The sequence below is a fragment of the Channa argus genome, chromosome 21, assembly GCF_033026475.1.
Source record: "Channa argus isolate prfri chromosome 21, Channa argus male v1.0, whole genome shotgun sequence".
Classification (NCBI taxonomy): Eukaryota; Metazoa; Chordata; class Actinopteri; order Anabantiformes; family Channidae; genus Channa; species Channa argus.
Genome location: NC_090217.1, coordinates 12,664,974 through 12,681,998, shown reverse-complemented (window position 1 = coordinate 12,681,998; position 17,025 = coordinate 12,664,974). Strand labels below are relative to the sequence as shown.

General features: G+C 40.8%; 1 protein-coding gene across 1 annotated transcript in view; it reads right to left on the bottom strand.

The window, feature by feature from the left end:
• Window positions 1-15,267, bottom strand: part of LOC137106519 (copine-8) — a 71,611-nt gene extending 56,344 nt beyond the window's left edge. The window contains exon 1 of the mRNA XM_067489916.1: window positions 15,023-15,267. Coding sequence (XP_067346017.1) covers window positions 15,023-15,120 — 98 coding nt within the window. The 5' untranslated portion in view covers window positions 15,121-15,267. The remainder of the gene's footprint in view (window positions 1-15,022) is intronic.
• Window positions 15,268-17,025: the final 1,758 nt, after the last annotated feature.

The following is a 17,025-nucleotide window of genomic DNA, read 5'->3' as shown; positions in this document are numbered from 1 at the left end:
AAAACCCTATAATGCTACTGTAAGAGGTCAGTCAGCATCATTGTTTGGCTTCTGTATCAGAAGCCAAACAGAAGAAGCTGAGTAAATGGCCTTAGACTTTGCTCAGTTTTCTAGGTATTAAAGTATATCTCTGGAAAACATCTGATATACATACACAGGTCTGCAGTCTGTATTTAATGAGCAAAAATAAGTTTTTACCAATTTTACTTCTTTAGCTTTCAGGTACACAGCTCAGCTAACACAGAGCGTGTGCATGTAGGCACACACACACTCACCGACATAGTTGATCTTTGACTGCTGTCAAACTATGCTTCTTTTTCCTTCGGGGCAACCTACACCACTACATTCCACTGCCATCCTGGCTAAGTGTGTGACAGCTGTCAATCACAGCAACAGAAAGTGAAATCTGATAGCAGGCTGGTGGGTAAGCCAAACACCCAAGCACACGCACACACACAACCACCCGCACACACGCAATGCATTGTTCTCCATGCTTATGCGTCTTCTCAGAGTGTTAATAAAAGGAGAAATAGGGAATAAAACATGACAAATAGGAACAAAAGACTGAAAGACAGACAGTTAGAGAGGCTGCATGTTTAGCTGATATGACAACTCTCTAATTATGTGATACGTCTGCTGCAGCTTCTACGTAGGGTCAGAGAAGGGGGATATCTCTCCTTCTCCACCACACACACACTGGAGACACACCTCTAGTTCGCTCAGCAGGGAGGGCCGCACAATAATAACAGTACAAGGGCAGTCACTATAGCAACTACGGACATCCCCTTGAGTGACTTGACTGACAGTTGTGTTGTTTTTCCACCTGATTGAAAACCAGGGATGCCATCAGTATGCTATTATTCTCACCTTTCCCCCTCTCTTCTCAGTTTCTGTACCCTCCTCTCTGGCTTCAGCCTCATTTCCACATTTTCCACTACCCACTTTTCCCATTTTCCTAATCTATGCTCCTCTTACTTTCTCTCGCTCTCCTATTTGTCCCTCTCTCTCCATTTTTCTCTTCTCCTTTCTTTTCTCCTCTCCTATTTTTAAATTAATGAACACATCTACTGTGCCTTTTTCGACTGGCTTGAGAGGCCACGTCCTGACAGTGAGTTACCTTGACGACACAATAGAAAAAACCCTATGGGATCGTCACAAGCTTCTCCTATGCTACAGAAATAAATTGGGTTTTTAGCCCTCTGTAGGAGAGCGGAGAGGAGAGGAGACGAGAATGGGGGTAAATAAATTAATTAAAAAGAGGCAAAAAAGACAATAAAAGAAAGAACTGGGAGACAAGAAAATGACCAGTTCACTGGGAAAGGATAGAGCTGAGAGAAGCAAACAGTGCAGGAGCTAAGTGAATGAGGGAGTTGCACACTGAGCAAGAGAGGTAGGCAGTTTAATTAGCTGTCCCAAAGAGCAGCAAGAGGAAGCTTTTTGTGTGTGTTTGAGACTGTCTCCTTAAGCTGCTCTATTTCTGTCGTTACAGACTCTATTTGGAGTCAAGGCTTAGCCATGGGCAGAGAAAAAGGAAAAAAGTTGAGAGGGAGAGAGTATGAAAGAGGAGGGGATTTAAGAGCCACAGAACATAGTGCTGCGGAGTGTCATGGCTACGGTGGTTTTCAAAATCGGGATAGCAGATTAGGGAAACCTGGTTTTGGTTTTGATTTCTTTGCCATGTACATAACCAGGTTTCTAACTGTTTTTTTCCAACTGCACATGTGTGTAACAAAAGGCTGCAGACAGGAACTCACAGCTGGGTGAAAGGCTGCGTGAGCTAAAGATCATAATGGGGCGATGTTTCCTTAACTTTTGCAACAAAGTTCGCCTATAGTCCGACAGAAAATGTAACTGACACGGTGTTAGAGGCAGTGTTGGTAGTCACACCAATGTCGCTCCGCCTCGTAGAAGTCTAAATAAGTCACTTTCCCCCACAGATTTTTAAAATTCCCACAGTTCCCCGTTGTGGATCAGCTGCATGTGTCTCCCCCTTTTTTCCCCTCTCTCAGATTTCTTTGAGAAACCCCAGGGACTTAAGTGCATGTGAATGCAGTCATTGTTGCTGCTTCTGCTGCTGATATAATTGATTGTGTTGATGTCTATTTAAATAAGGTTTGTCATATTTATTGCATTACTTTTAGCTGTTCAGACCCACTCAGTAAACCTTTTTCACTTTTATGGCATCTCTTGCTGTGTATAAATGTTTAGAATGAGCACATAATGTAACAAAAACACATTATGTAATATTTTCTGTGATTTTGTTTATGATTAAACCTGAAAGTGTGTACGTACTTAAATTTTGCTGTACTTTATATTCCAATTCATGTTCTTTTATACTACTTTATATTTTTTATAGTACACTTTGTGCTGCACTAGAGAATTATTGCATGCTTTACTAAACTACATGTATTATACAGCTACAGTTATTATAATTATTACTTCTACTACTAAGATAAGACCAGTGATTCTCTGCCTCCTTACCATACAAAATAACAGTGTTACTTTGTATGGCCGCTAGCCCTGTTTCAGATGTCTATGAGCTGCAAACATTTTTACTAAACAATGGTTTCGCCCAACAACTGTCAAAAGCTACTTACATAACATCAGTATTATTATGTTTTGTTTTTGATCTTCGTCTCAAAGCAGAAAGATTCAGTTAGTAAGAGCTATGGAACAGGCTCATCCCATCACTGTGATAAGATTTTCTGGCTACTTCCCAACTATTCAGCTCCTCTGCACCTTTCTGTGCTTCACCTCGCTACCTGCTGTGCTGTCTGTCATCGCACTTCTTCTGCTTCACCTTTGCTTCCTTATGCTCTTTCTCTCCTTACTTTCACTTCTCCCACATGTTGAATTACTCCCTGCTCCTTTTACATGATTATTCTTCTTTATTACTTTCTTCACTTTCCAAATCCTCTCCTCTCCTGCTCACCCCTCCTCTCATAGGAAATAGGGGTTTTCTCAGTAAGAGTCCAGAGCATTATTCCTGTTTCACTTATTTTCTTTCCTCACTCTCTATCTTTCCACATATATGTCCTTCTCTCACTTTGACCGTGACCTAAATAGGCTATTGAGGTACTACACCATCCTGAACCATACACACAAACTGCAGACAAAAATTGGAGATAATACTAGGTGCAAAACAATGAGACTATTTTTGTTATTGTGACTAATCTATAATTACAGTCCATGTGTGACTGAAAACACCTGCAGAAGCAAGAAGAAGCAATACTGACTAATGATAGGATGTACTTCACTCACTTACACAGTTCACTGTGACAAGCAGTAAGATTTAAATTTTTATAGAATGTAGTGAAGTTGCATTTTCGTGGAATGTAGCACAGTCAACACCACTGAGAATGCAAACAAACCTCCTGTGACCTGTGTTGACAGTAGGAGAAGTGCAGTGCCACTAGAAAAATACATTTATAGTCTGAAAGATTGAAAAACCATCCAAGTGGAAAAATGTGTCCAAAAATTAATTTTTGGACACATTTGATGTTTATACAGTACACTGTACCCTATTCCAGCACCTAGGCGAAGGGACACACTACAAAACAAAGGCATTCATCACCGAGGATTCTGAACAAGATTTGTCAGCATGGTCAAACTCTAAAGTACTTGAGGTGCTGTCAGCTGCACAGGTTTTATCAAGAGCAGCAGCCGGCAAACATTGCTAATACTGCAGACCGTGATCCCATTCCCCTACTACCCAGTTCTCGACTTTCTTGTTTTGAATTCAGCTTCTCGTTGTTCTTTCTTTAACAATTCGGGTGGTAGTGTTTTCAGCACACACACAGGAAATTTTCCCGATTACATAAAGACAATACAATTATTTATATTTGAACAAAACCACTTCTTTCTTAACTGTCAGTTTAGTGAATTTGGTGCCTAACTGAAATTAAGCCTTTGGTGTGACACTCATGCACGTTGTTCTGGCCACTAGCAGCTTTTACATTCATAGCCGTCTGTAAATATAATCAAGTCAGCAAGTGTGTTCCCATTTCACCAATGAAGTCGTAAATAAATGTAATTTCTAGCAGATGTTAAAAAAAGAGTTATAAAAAAGCTGCAAAAAGCATCAGACAGGAACCATTTCACCTCGCTGGGAGGACCGGTCACTAAATATTAATGAGCCAAATACAGTTAATACATCTTTATGGGCTGTGTAGCTAATACTGTTCAGTATACCTCATGGATTATGTGGAGGCTATAATGAATTACTGCTATTCTAGTTTGACAGACTTTGAAAAGAGCTCTTCTGACTTATACTTCTGTTTGCAAATGTATTTCACACTAACACCTAAACTTGAAAATAAACCAGGCTAAATATTCAAAAGTGTTTTCAGCTTCCCTGTACTATATTAGTGTGTATGTATATTTAAATAAAGGACTTACTTAATTGCCCTTTTACACACTTCTCTCTATCAGTCCCCCACCCTTGAGATGAAGCGTGTGTGTTTGCAGCTGTGCTTAGCAACAGATGAGGAATATTCTTGGACACATGTGGAGCGAGAGGAGACAACTGGGCATGTTCAGATGTTCACAACAGGTCGGAGCACAATGCCACAGGTACCTGTATCTCTTTGTTTTTTCCTTTTACGTCCTTCCTCCATTTTGCATTTTAACTGATTAAAAAAACCTCCTGCCCCCCACCTCTTTCTCATACTCTCTCTGTCACACAGCAGCAGCTCTGCTTCTCTTAGAGCGCTGCCCTAATTCTTCTTGACAAGGGCTGGGAGAGCCAAGAGAACATCTCAGTATGCGCGCACACACACACACACTTAAATATGCCACACCACTGTTCATATAACACACAGACACGTGCTACAACATCCACATCACTGACAGACAACATTTCCTGTGCTGGTGGCATTTTACCTTAATTTCAGCATGGAAGCACATGTGCGTACGGTTGCAATGAGGCTACACAGAGCGGCAACAGGGCAGAGACAGGGCAAGTAGTGGTAAAGATGGAAGGTTGCCTCTCGCTACCAACCTAACTAGTTTTCTTCTTCTTTATTACTTGTGCGCCTTTGTGTTCATGCTGAGCGCATGTTCGTAGATTACGAGATATGCTTTAATGTGTGGGGCCAAGGCCAAGAGCTTCTACGTGGAAGAGACGAGAAGACGGACAGAAAGAGAGGCAGCATACTTGGAGGAATTTAAACATGTTAGTATGTGACTGGGAGATTACTTCATTATGCTTGCTAGTTCCTCCGCTCTGTCTCATGTCTTTCTAGGTCTAAAAGTGGGCTGTGAGAGTAATTTACTGTATCAAAAGTACTCTTACTTTTAAAATAGTCTGCCATTCTATGGCAGTCTGAGAGAATATTGCTTAAAATGATAGGGGCAAAAATATTAGAAATCTAGCCAATTCTGCATATAACAACCAAAATGTCAATAAGTCTAAGTGGGCAGGCACATTTTACAGTAGATGCTATGATTTGTTATATTATGGATTTAGGTCCAATGGGAGGCAATCTACATCAGTGTGAAAATAAAATGTCAGAGTATCAAATGTGACCATATTTTATGTGAGGGAGTCTTGTGCTGGAAATGTCATCAACTGTCTGAATGGTGCCGAGGCCCAGCAGTCTGAATGCTTTATCTGTCTCTCTTTTATAATGTGTACATGAATTTGTCCATAAGTAGTGGGTATCATGTGCATTTCTTTACAGTACATCGCAGCCCATATGCTGTCCTTGAGCTGAACTGCTCCGTGTGGCTTTTTGTTGTACATCTTCATAGTTATTGATGAATTAATTTTCTATTCGATCTTCTCCTAATGGGCCAGTCAGCAGAGTCTTAAAGTCTGTTTGACCCAAAGGCCAACTACGCAATTATTCCCAGTATTACTTAAATGGTACTTTAGAAGAACCTACAGTCAACTAGATATGTCTGATGAAATCTTCTTTTACGGAGCAAATTCAATAGAAAGGCTAAAAGATTTCACAGCGGTGATGGCATTCTGGATCAATAGCACAGAACAAAGAAGTTAGAATTAGAGTCCTCACCTGCATTTGAACATAACACCACAGCTGTCTAACCTTGAGAGTAAGGCTAATGATGTGTAACCCAGCTCCATCTATTATTTCTGCATGTAGTGGTAGAGTAGTACACAGCTGCTTTTATGAGTTATATGGTGTGTGTGTGTGTGTGTGTGTGTGTGTGTGTGTGTAGCCCTTGACCTTTGCCAGGGACTTGCTCCCCCTCTCTGTCAGGTTTTTATTATTTCATTTTCTCTCCACAGCTACACAGCGTGATGTACTGTATGGCACAGAGACACTGTGTATCAGCATGTGTGGTTTAGCACAGTGTGGCTACACACACACACACAGCACATACAACCTGGGGACTCTCTTTATGCATACCATAGGTTTCCTGGTACCACAAAGCTGGCTTTCTTTTATCCAAATTAGATCACCATGGTAACCTATGCTGCACAGCTAACCTCCTCTGGAAAAGTTATTTTCAGATGATCAGATCAAAACATGTCAACCTTCTGACCAATAATCACTAAGCCCACAGAACAGACTAAGGTATCATTTCTACAGGAACCTAACACCAACAAAATAGTTTGTTGGTCTTTAAAAACATTTTGCCATAATTAGAGATTAACATGCCAGATACACTGACCGTGGTTTTCGCAGCTTTTTTCAAACAAAAAAACAAAAAACACAACAAGACCTTTATAATAATCGCTGTTTTTTCCACAGTATTCATCCATCCATTTTCTTTCTTATTTTCTCCTCTTCAGGGTCACATGGGTGCTGGATACTATGCCAGCTGTCACTAGGAAAGAGGCAGAGTACACCCTCTATGTCAGAGGCTAACACAGAAACATAAGTATAGAGTAAAACAACCGCTCACATTCACACCTACAGGCAATTTAGAGTCACCGATCAACCTAACATGCATGTCTTTGGACTGTGGGAGGAAACCAGAGAACCTGGAGGTAACCCATGAAAGCACAGGTAGAACATTAAAACTCCACACAGCAGTAACTTGCAGCAAACTTAAATATTTGGAAATTATTTTCTTTGTACAGTTAAGTGAACTTACTTCCTACATTTCACCACGCAGAACATTGCCTTTATTGCTATTTCATCGCTTAGTATATTAAAGTAGGTTTATCACTGAAGTTCTAATGATGTCACTTTAATAACCAACTGCACCTCTTTCACAATAACGCACAAACTCCAGAGAGCCAGCTAAGAACCAGTTTTGTGGTACCAGTTATTGAGGGCGGACGTAACTCAGGACGGACGTAACTCAGGACGGACGTAACTCAGACTAGACTCAATGAAACCAGATAACCACAAGAGGACCAGACTACAGTGAACTTTATGTTACAGGCCCCTGGCAACTTACTGTATGTAGAAAACCACCTGCAGCAAGCGAACAGCAGAAGGAAGGAAGCTGACAGTAATTTTGACAGAGTGGATAAATCTTTACTGACTCGACTGCAAGAGGACAGTGGCGTCTAACACACACACACACACACACACACACACACACACACCCTCTCACACCCTCTCACAGTTGCACATAAACACTGTTGGAGCCAAAAACACATAAACAGAGAACACGAAGACAAGACAAGACAATGACATCAATTTAGCACAGAAAAGGCTTCTTCGATATAACTTTGTCTCAGTGGTTGCGAGCGCCACTGTGCTGTCATCCAAATTTTCTCTCATTTGAGCCCCCTGCTGCTCAGAAGCACATGTAAGGAGACAGAAAACGCTACCGTCTGTCGTGTCACTGCGTACACATTCTTTTGTGCTTTGCCTGGCATTGAACCGGCGCACAGCAAGCAATCCTGTCTTCCCTTCAAAAGTGATGGTTGTCAGCAGCGTCTTCAATGAAAGAACCATTATGTGAGCTGTATGGGGCCAAAAAGGTCAATGCAATCATTTCCCATAGTCAGAGCGAGAGTGAGCAACTTGAAAATAGATAGCAGGTCAGTTGTGACCTAGGATGTTAAAGAGCTGGAAACCATTGTCAGCAGCACAACATGGAAATGTAGCTTTTAAATCTGTATATTTATCATCCCTTTAAAGGGATTATTTTTCAAGGTGAGTGTAATTACAGCAATGGCCTGGGGACGAAATAAAATTCAAAATGTCAAGCTTTTCCTTTTATCTCACCTCCACAGTCACTGCCTGTTTTTGTAAGATCCAGCCTTGCACAACCTACAATGTACCCGCAACCTACTTTTCATCTTTATCTAGGCTGTGGCCCAATAACCTGAAGTCCCTCTATCTGCTTCACAAGCAAAGCACTGTTTTCATATCAAAGCCTGGTATCGTGTAATTAGGTTGTATTTGCTCTCACCAGCTATGAACAATGAACACATAAACAATTCTACAAAGTTACTAACCGGACTAAAATACATAAACAATGTTTATCATAATTTGTGAAAAATGTACTTTCCGACTAGGAAGTGGAGTCCACAGTGAAGATGATCATCTGTCCTACTGTGTCTCCTTTTTAACCATAATCCACACTTACAATAGTGGATCCAATGACATTTCAAAAGGCATTTAGTTTAGTCTGACATGCAGCAGCATCACCTAACACATTTTACTCTCCAGTGTATTTTATTTAAAACCAGGTCTAGACTTTCATCTGGTACATCAAAGGACATTTTTACACCTGAGAGTCCAAACCAAGGCTCAGGTTTTTGTTAAATTGTAAACATTTCTTCCGGTTAGTTTTGCGTTCAGGACTATGCATGACTGCGTCCTGTCATCATCCCTTTTGTTGCCTTTTTCTTATGACGGCCCTGCACTTTGATGTAGTACAGCCATAGATTCTTTAGTTTTAATTGTCATCGCTCTCCCATCCTCTCATATCCCCTCTCAGACCAAACTAAAACTCAAAGTTCTCCTCGTATCTTCAGGTACTAGTGTGACTCATTTTTAATTCTGTTCTGGTTCTTTCTCTTCTATCCTTTAATGGATCCATTAGCCTGCTTAAACTTCCCATAATTATTTCAAAGGCACAAACTATGAGAAATGAACCCAAACCCTGGTTTGATTTGATCTGGAATGAGAACACCCCTTTCGGTCAGACCAAAATTTCAGACCTGCTATATCTCAAGGTCTGCACATGGCAGGGTAATTGTAAAACAATGCCAAAACAATTAACAATTTTATAATCACACACTGATTACAGTGCCTGTAAATTCAGCACATGCACCACTCTGCAACTATTCTGACCTCTTGTCACTTCAATTTTTGACAATTTAAAAATACAGGGAGACAAACTATGCTCTGGGTAGACATTAAGAAGTCAAACAGGGGAAGTGACTGAGTAGGCTGCAAAAGTAGCAGGAGTCAAAACAGTCTGTGGCATATCACGATTTTCTCTAATGCTGGTTGTCTGGACCCTGTGTGCAGCTGTTTTTCTATTTTCAAAGCCAATGTTTTACTCAAATGAATTATCCATCAGGCATATTGATGGGCATTTTGAGGAGCTAATGCAGGTGGCTGCATGAGATTTTATGCAGATGCTAAACTGATATAACAGGTTCAGGCATGTGCTTGTGGTCACGCTGCATTCATTGATGTACTGCCAGCCAATGGGCAACAGCAGTGACTGAGTACTAGTTAGAAAAATAGAAGAAACTGATACATAAAAGAAGGCATGAGATGATTCGGACCACCATCAAATCGCAGCCATGCTGCCAAATGAGCCTATTCAAAATCAGACAAAGGCCAGGAGACATAATTCAATGGACCTCTCAAACGCCACGACAAGCATGTGATTACCTCGTCTGCCTATTGCCAAATGATTCAAGCGGTATGAACTCTGTGTGGGAAGCCTCTTTCACTGTGCAATGATCAAGCCCATGTGTGAGTGTTTAGATTGGTTCCACTGGCATAGAAACTCCTGTATGTGGAAACACCTGTAGCTTCCTGAGGCAGTGTTTAAATAATAGATTCATGGTAAAGGTTGGATTCAACATCAATGTGGGGCCTCAGTGAAACGTTTAACTGTATAATTTGGTGATCTATAGTTTGCCATTAAGGTGTATACTAATGTACTCAATCAATGAAGAAAAAATATTAGGTTGTCTCAAAATAACAGTCCACACTACTCTTAGATAACAGGTACATAAAATCGGATTTGGCCGGACAAAAAAACACCTAAAGCCACAAGACTACTTGTAGTCTGAAGGTGATACTATGATACATTTCTTGAGTGAATCCATTAGGATCACAGCGGTCGTGTGTCTTAGGCCTCAGGCCTGCACAAATATGACCTTGTTTTCAGATTTGGCCTCCTTTCATATTTCTAAACCAGCCTTTACAATTTGTACAGACACTGTTTAAGACAAGACATTTAAATGGTGTAAATAATCAGTCATGTGTCCATATTTACCTGCAGGCTGGCCGAACAAACATATGCTGGACAAACAACACCTGTCTGATTTTTTTCATTTGCACCACAACCAACATGTTGTGCCAACAGTAGATACTGGGAAGAGATGTCTTCTTTCTAATCCTTCCCATGGCTCTGGAGCAGAGAGTCAGTTATTACTGTCAGCAGTTACTGTGATTGCTGATAGTGCACAGGCTTTGGACATTATCCTGGTGTTATCAGGTTATTCGGTGGCCATTCACAGTTGTTATCAGCACCATATCTACTGTACAGTCCAATAGGAGGTTGGCAATTCCGGTCCTCAAAGGCTGCTACTTGTATAGCATGTATGCCAGCTATCCCTGCTCCTCCTACTGCTGTTTACCTGGATCAGGTATCTTTAATTAGATGCCAGACCCAGGCCCAACCCTGTGCTAGTGGGATCAGTAGGTCAACAACATGTTGATGTTATTATGAACCAAATTGTTTTTCATTTTAGTTACATTCAGGCACAACAATGAGAAGTGTGTCTAAGGAAAGACTTTGGCGTGGATTAAAATACAGCAACAACATGAACTCAAAGTGTTTTCCCACCTGACCATCCACTTTGACCACCTCTATGACAATACATTGTACATTGAATTCTCACAAATTTCACCCATAATTAATATTTCAATAGGCAGTAAATGACAAAACATAACTCTGGGCTGACAGTGGCTGATAACTCACCATTATATGGCACAATAACACTTGATGAACTTGATAGTGCTCGGTAGAAGGAGAAACAGAGAAAGATTTGTCAAGCATTCTGAAAGCTGTTAAGAAAAAACTGTTTAGCTCCTGCTCAAAAACCACTTGCTTGTCTGGCTCTCAGGGTCAGTCTCCTGGGACTGCAAGCTTGTGTGTTATTTCTCACTTTTCTGTCATGCTGGTAGGAAAATGACCTGTGCTGAAGGCTGAACTATAAACCAGAAATCAAACAATCCATCGCTAAGATAAGATCACTAAGACAAATACCTTTGTGATGACACATCAGCATGCTTAGGTGCAACCCACAATACAAAACAGCAGTTTATTCACCATGCATTGCATAAACCAGAGTATTGAAGATACAATTAATGATGTCATTAGCAATACATTTGCTCATTCTTTTCTCAGTTAGACAATTAATCATTTGGCCTATAATACATCAGAACATGGTGGGGAAAACTTTTCAAAGTGACATGTTCAAAAGCTATTTTGTTTGACCAATTGTCCTAAACCAGTTTACCTTAGTGATAATGAATGAAAACAAAGTCCTGCATTTATAGCAAAAATGATTAAATGTTCACCATTTCTCGTTTTCCTCCATTGTCTAGTATTGTAGCTCAATACTATATGTACAGTACGTATCCAGAAAACAAGTGGGCGTGAAAAGATTCACTGATTTATCAGAATATCAATACACAATCCAGAGACAGCTGCAAAGGTTCCAATCCACTGATTGAACCTAATTTTAGACTTATCGTATGTGGCGACGATGAAGCTAAATTTAACTAATGTATAAAATACAAGGTGGCCCCATCAATTATAATACATCATACTTTATTAGCTGGTAACAATTTGTATTAGGAATCCTTAATAAACTAGTACATAGATCTGAACTACAATAATTTGCTCTGAACTTTATTTGAGTAGCATGAAATGGAAATATAGTGTTTGAGTGATGCTCTGCATTGTATCATTGTATCATTACAGTTTAGGTGTAATATTTTTGTATCCTATCATAAACCATGCATCGTGATACGGATCAAATCATTCAAGGGAGATACACACCCCTACCAGGAAGGCATCAGCTCATATCCTCTTCTCAGTAATTCACGCTGCGTTATGAGTCACTATACATGAATTTACTATTTCTGTGCGATATAAACTTCTTTTACAATACCAAAAAATTCTCAAAACAGCGTGGAAGGAAATCTTGTCGATTCTTTGAAATATCACCTTTGTGTGTATGTGTGAGTGTAAAATAACAGGTAACAGCCTGTATGCTGGCCACGATCAATGGCCATAATGGAATACTTGGACTTGAGGCCATTCAACCAGTCCCCTGGCTTCAACATGTAGGAGGTAACGCTGCAGTGAATCAGGGAGTGATTTATTCTTCCGTGACTGTTTCAGTGTGGGTGAGGGATAGTTTGAGCATGTGGTAATTTATATATGTAGCTCCACAGTATAAAGACAACATACTTTTATGCATGTGTGTTTTTGTGCAACCCAGCAGGCGGAGCTGGTGGCCTATTGATCCCATCGATTGGCAAAGAGTCTCCAGGTCACGGCTGTTTCTGAACCAAGCTCCTACTTCGTGTCCCCACAGGATTAGATGAAATGAGACAATATGCTTTAAGGTGTAAATGCAAGTGAAAACAAGGTATAGTTGTCACATGTAGAAACAGCCTGCTACGGTTTGTTCCAAAAACGGGGCACAACATTTTTAAAACCTGGACACTAATAGTGTTTAATTAATTCCTCTTTTGCATGGGAAATTATAAACTAATTTTCCATGAGATACACTTAACTACATAACCTAAAATAGGAAAAAATAAATAAAAAATCAAGTTCTCCTGCAATCATTTTTGAATGACAGTGACAATCGCTGCCGCCACATCCCTATTTTCTGATATAATGAGCACTCATTCACAATGCTCACATAAAAACCATTCTCTCCTCAGTAAATTTTCTCACTCTATCATCCCCCTGCACACACACACACTCATACACACTTGGGGAGGGGGGGTAACCATGGTGACATTGTACACTGCTCATTGTGTCCACTTAGAAAACAATGACGCATGGACGAGCACACAACTTATATGCTCATAAGCTCACACACACACACACACACACACACACACACACACACACACACACACACACACACACACACACAGTTGGAAGAAACCATGGCATTCCAGCTCTCCTCAGGTTGGAGGTGGGAAGATAGCCTTCAAAAAACACTGCCCCCTGGGGCCTGTGGAGCATGGTGACTCAGACATTAGCAAACATTGTTCATATATTCTCCAGGAAGATGACAGTAGACAAGCCTCTGACATGACAAGTCTCTGTGGCTGTGGTGCCAAAACCTTCTAGAAATATAGTGACTACATGAAACCGCTCGTTGAGTGCAACCACCAGCGCATCATGTCTGCGCTATGAAAAGCAGGCTCTGTATTACACAACTTGTCAAAATTATAGAATGTTTTATGTGATATGTTTAAAGTCATTTCAACATGTAGGAGATTACAATTCTTCCACCTTTTACATTGCCAAAACAGAAGTGTTGTTACTGACAACAGAAAGTGTACCAGTCCTTCAAATAAGATCACATTTCAACCACCAGTGTTTGAGGCATCCTGTTTGAGAAAACAAAAATCCGACCAAACCACAACAACACCAACAGTGTGGAAAACAAAACAGCAGCCACTTCCACAGTAAACGAGCATCTATATCTGCTAATAACATAGATGGAGAAACGTTTTTAAAATAATATTTCTGTTAGCAATATTTAAAAATCTGAAGGCAAGACAGATATCATCAGATATTGCCATACAGCCATGGTACCCAGTTACTTTGTCTCATTTACTTTTTTTTACCTGCTGCAACCTATTTTACAATGACAGCTTCAAGGCTGTGATTGTCGATTTGCGACCACGTTTTTTTTTTTTTTTTTTTTTTTTTTGCAAAAGCTTTTCTCTTCCCCGTTGTCTAAAATACACAACTGACAAAGTATGTAACACGTGACCTGGTTTATAATACGGAAGGGACACATTTAATTGGATCCCCTTGCTTCTCAAACATCTGTGCGAGCGGTAAAGCGCACAGCCTGAAGCCTACTGTGGATCACCAGTCTGCCAGAAACGCACCATGTCCCCCCCGCTCCTGTGCAGAGGGGGACAATCCTCACAGAGTGGGAGTGAAAAAGAAAGCCCTGTCACAGAACGAGGGGGGGTTAAACACACGCCAATCTCGTGTGCCCTGTGTCCCCTCCCTTTGTCCCCCATAAAACGACATGAACACATTATATATGCATCTGATAAGACAGAACTATGGCTCTTTTGGCAGGTGACTACAACACGCCTGTCAGCTGTTTTAATACGGCAAAGACAGCACGCGAAGTACAGTAGCGCAGCTGGAAAATATCTTAATTGGTAATAACTCGTTTGTGGACATTTGCTAGGAACTTAAACATATGGTGTTTTTACTATCACATCATCAGTAAATGGGCTTTTCCTGCCGTACAGCATCATATCACCTTGCACGTGCAGCTAATATAAGTCAGCTCGTGCGTCTATTACAGTAGGTAAACAGGTTTTTACGCCACAATATAAAAAATATTCCCAATTTAAAACTCATTCGGACCATTATGCTGTGTGGCCATAGTCCTGTAAAAAACAAATCACACATATCGCCGCTGAAGTAGAGTAAAACGGGTCTTTTTTCAAATGTAGCAACGTCATAACGTAAAGTAACATTGCGTCAATGTTTACTCGCGAAAAATAGTAAAAATGCTACTCGTTATAAAGTGAAAGAAAAGGCTGTCACTTCAAGCTCTGTGATTTTTTTCCCTTCTCTCTTGGACTGAAAACAGATTAAACAGACGCCTCCCCCCTACCTGCAGGACACTGTGATTTCAACTTTGGTGGCAGGAATAGACGCGTTGAGAGGGTCGAAGTCGCCTATCGACGCCATGTTTAGAAAAGTGTTGTTCATCCTGTCAAGAATTGGCAAACTCTCACACTTGTTCAAGTGCGTTTCCGTTTCCCCGTTTCTTGTTGGGAGTCCTGCCCCTCTGGAGCGGAGGAGAGAGCGCGAGAAACTGTGCGTGCGCCTCCTTGGCGAGAAGTGGAGCAAAGGTGCCAAAGAGAGAGAGAAGAGAGAGGCAGGGAGATGTGATGTCACTCTCCCCTCCTCTGTGAGCGTGTTTCTCTCTCTTCTTTCTCCCTCGCCGCTTTCTTTCTTCACGCCTCCCTGTCATCTCCTGCTCCTCTTTCTGTCTGTCTCTCACTCTTTCAGTTCAGTTCAGTTGACTTTTTTTTTTTAGTTCAGTTCATTTGAAATGCGATGCTTCAGATTTACTGGCATGGAAAATATGACAGTCGCACTATGGCTAGTAAAACAGAATAAATTTGTGATGAAAAGTCTTTTGCCCATGCGTGTGTGTGTTTGTGTGTGTGTGTGGGTGTGTGTGGGTGGGTGGGTGTCAGGCACTCATTTCTTCTGCCCTCAATACTCCCATTGACAGCGTCAGCTCATTTCAGTTTAATTCAGTTCAGTTCTGTGTGGTTTGTTGGCACGGGACACTCCTCATTACTTCTGGGGCCATGGGTAAAAAAATGTGCCTCCCTAATTTTTTTGCAGAAAACATGTTACAAACTGCAGGTGTGACATGTAAAAGATATTGGCTTTTACAAACCAGGATGGATCAAACAAAAGAAACAACTGACTTGCACTGTGGGTCATTTAGGTTCTAGTGTCCTTCGCCGTCATTAATTGCAATACTATCATGATGGAATGCACTAGATTTTGACACAGGGTTTGTCTCCAAAAGACCTCAAATCAACCAATAAAAACCTCTTGGCAGTTACCCCCTTTTTTTCCACAACGTTGTAATCAAGCCCTTGTGTGGATTTGTGTGCGCCTCAAAAAGCAGCAGCATATTAGCTTCCTCTGCTACACACTCTTCTACTACGACTCTCTCTTTCCTCTTTTTCCTGCCTCCATCAGTGCCATAGTCTATGAGGAAAAGCATCTTATTTAAAGTGAGAGCCTCCGCTGGCAGAGAGTAGAATGACAGCATGGTGAGTGATGAAGGAATACTGAGGGGAGACACGTAGCCTGCGGTAATCAGGGTGGTGTGTGTGTGTGTTTCCATAAAACACCTACAGTACATAGAACTGTTTCTCTTGGGTGTGTTTGTTTGTCACAGTATGCCCGTGCTATGAATAGAAATGAATCAGTAGTCCTTGTACTCAAGTTTACAGTTATACAAAAAACATAGTCAAGACCACTAAATACACGGCATCGTCTGTGCAGACAAATTCTTTTACAAATTCTGTTACTTACCCTTTAGGTTCAACACTGTAACACTATACCTTTTTGATTAGATTAGATTCAACTTTATTGTCATTACACATGTACAAGCACAAGGCAACAAAATGCAGTTTAGTATCTAACCAGAAGTGCAATAAGCACTGCAAAATATACAGTGTCTACAAGATAGGCACAGGTGAAAGTACTATGTACAAATAATATACAGATGGGAGTACTGTGGACATGATGTACAGATGAATGTGTGCTATCAGGTGTTAGGTTTTATCAGAAAGAATTTAAACACTTATTTACATTATATTAAATTTATAATAATGCATAACAGAATAAACAACAGTTGACAGCGCAGTGTATAAAGCTAATGCATAGTATTCAGTACATGTATGAGTGATATGAATGAGGACTTGCAGCAGTGTGTGAGATGGATACGGTTTAATATTTGCATGTGGCGTAGAGTTGAGAGGGGAGTGAGTTGCTGGTGAGCCTTGTTGACCAGGCTGGAGGTGTTGGTGGTCCTGGACAAGTCCTCTGAGATGTGGAACAGTGCCTTTTGAAGACTACTGTGTA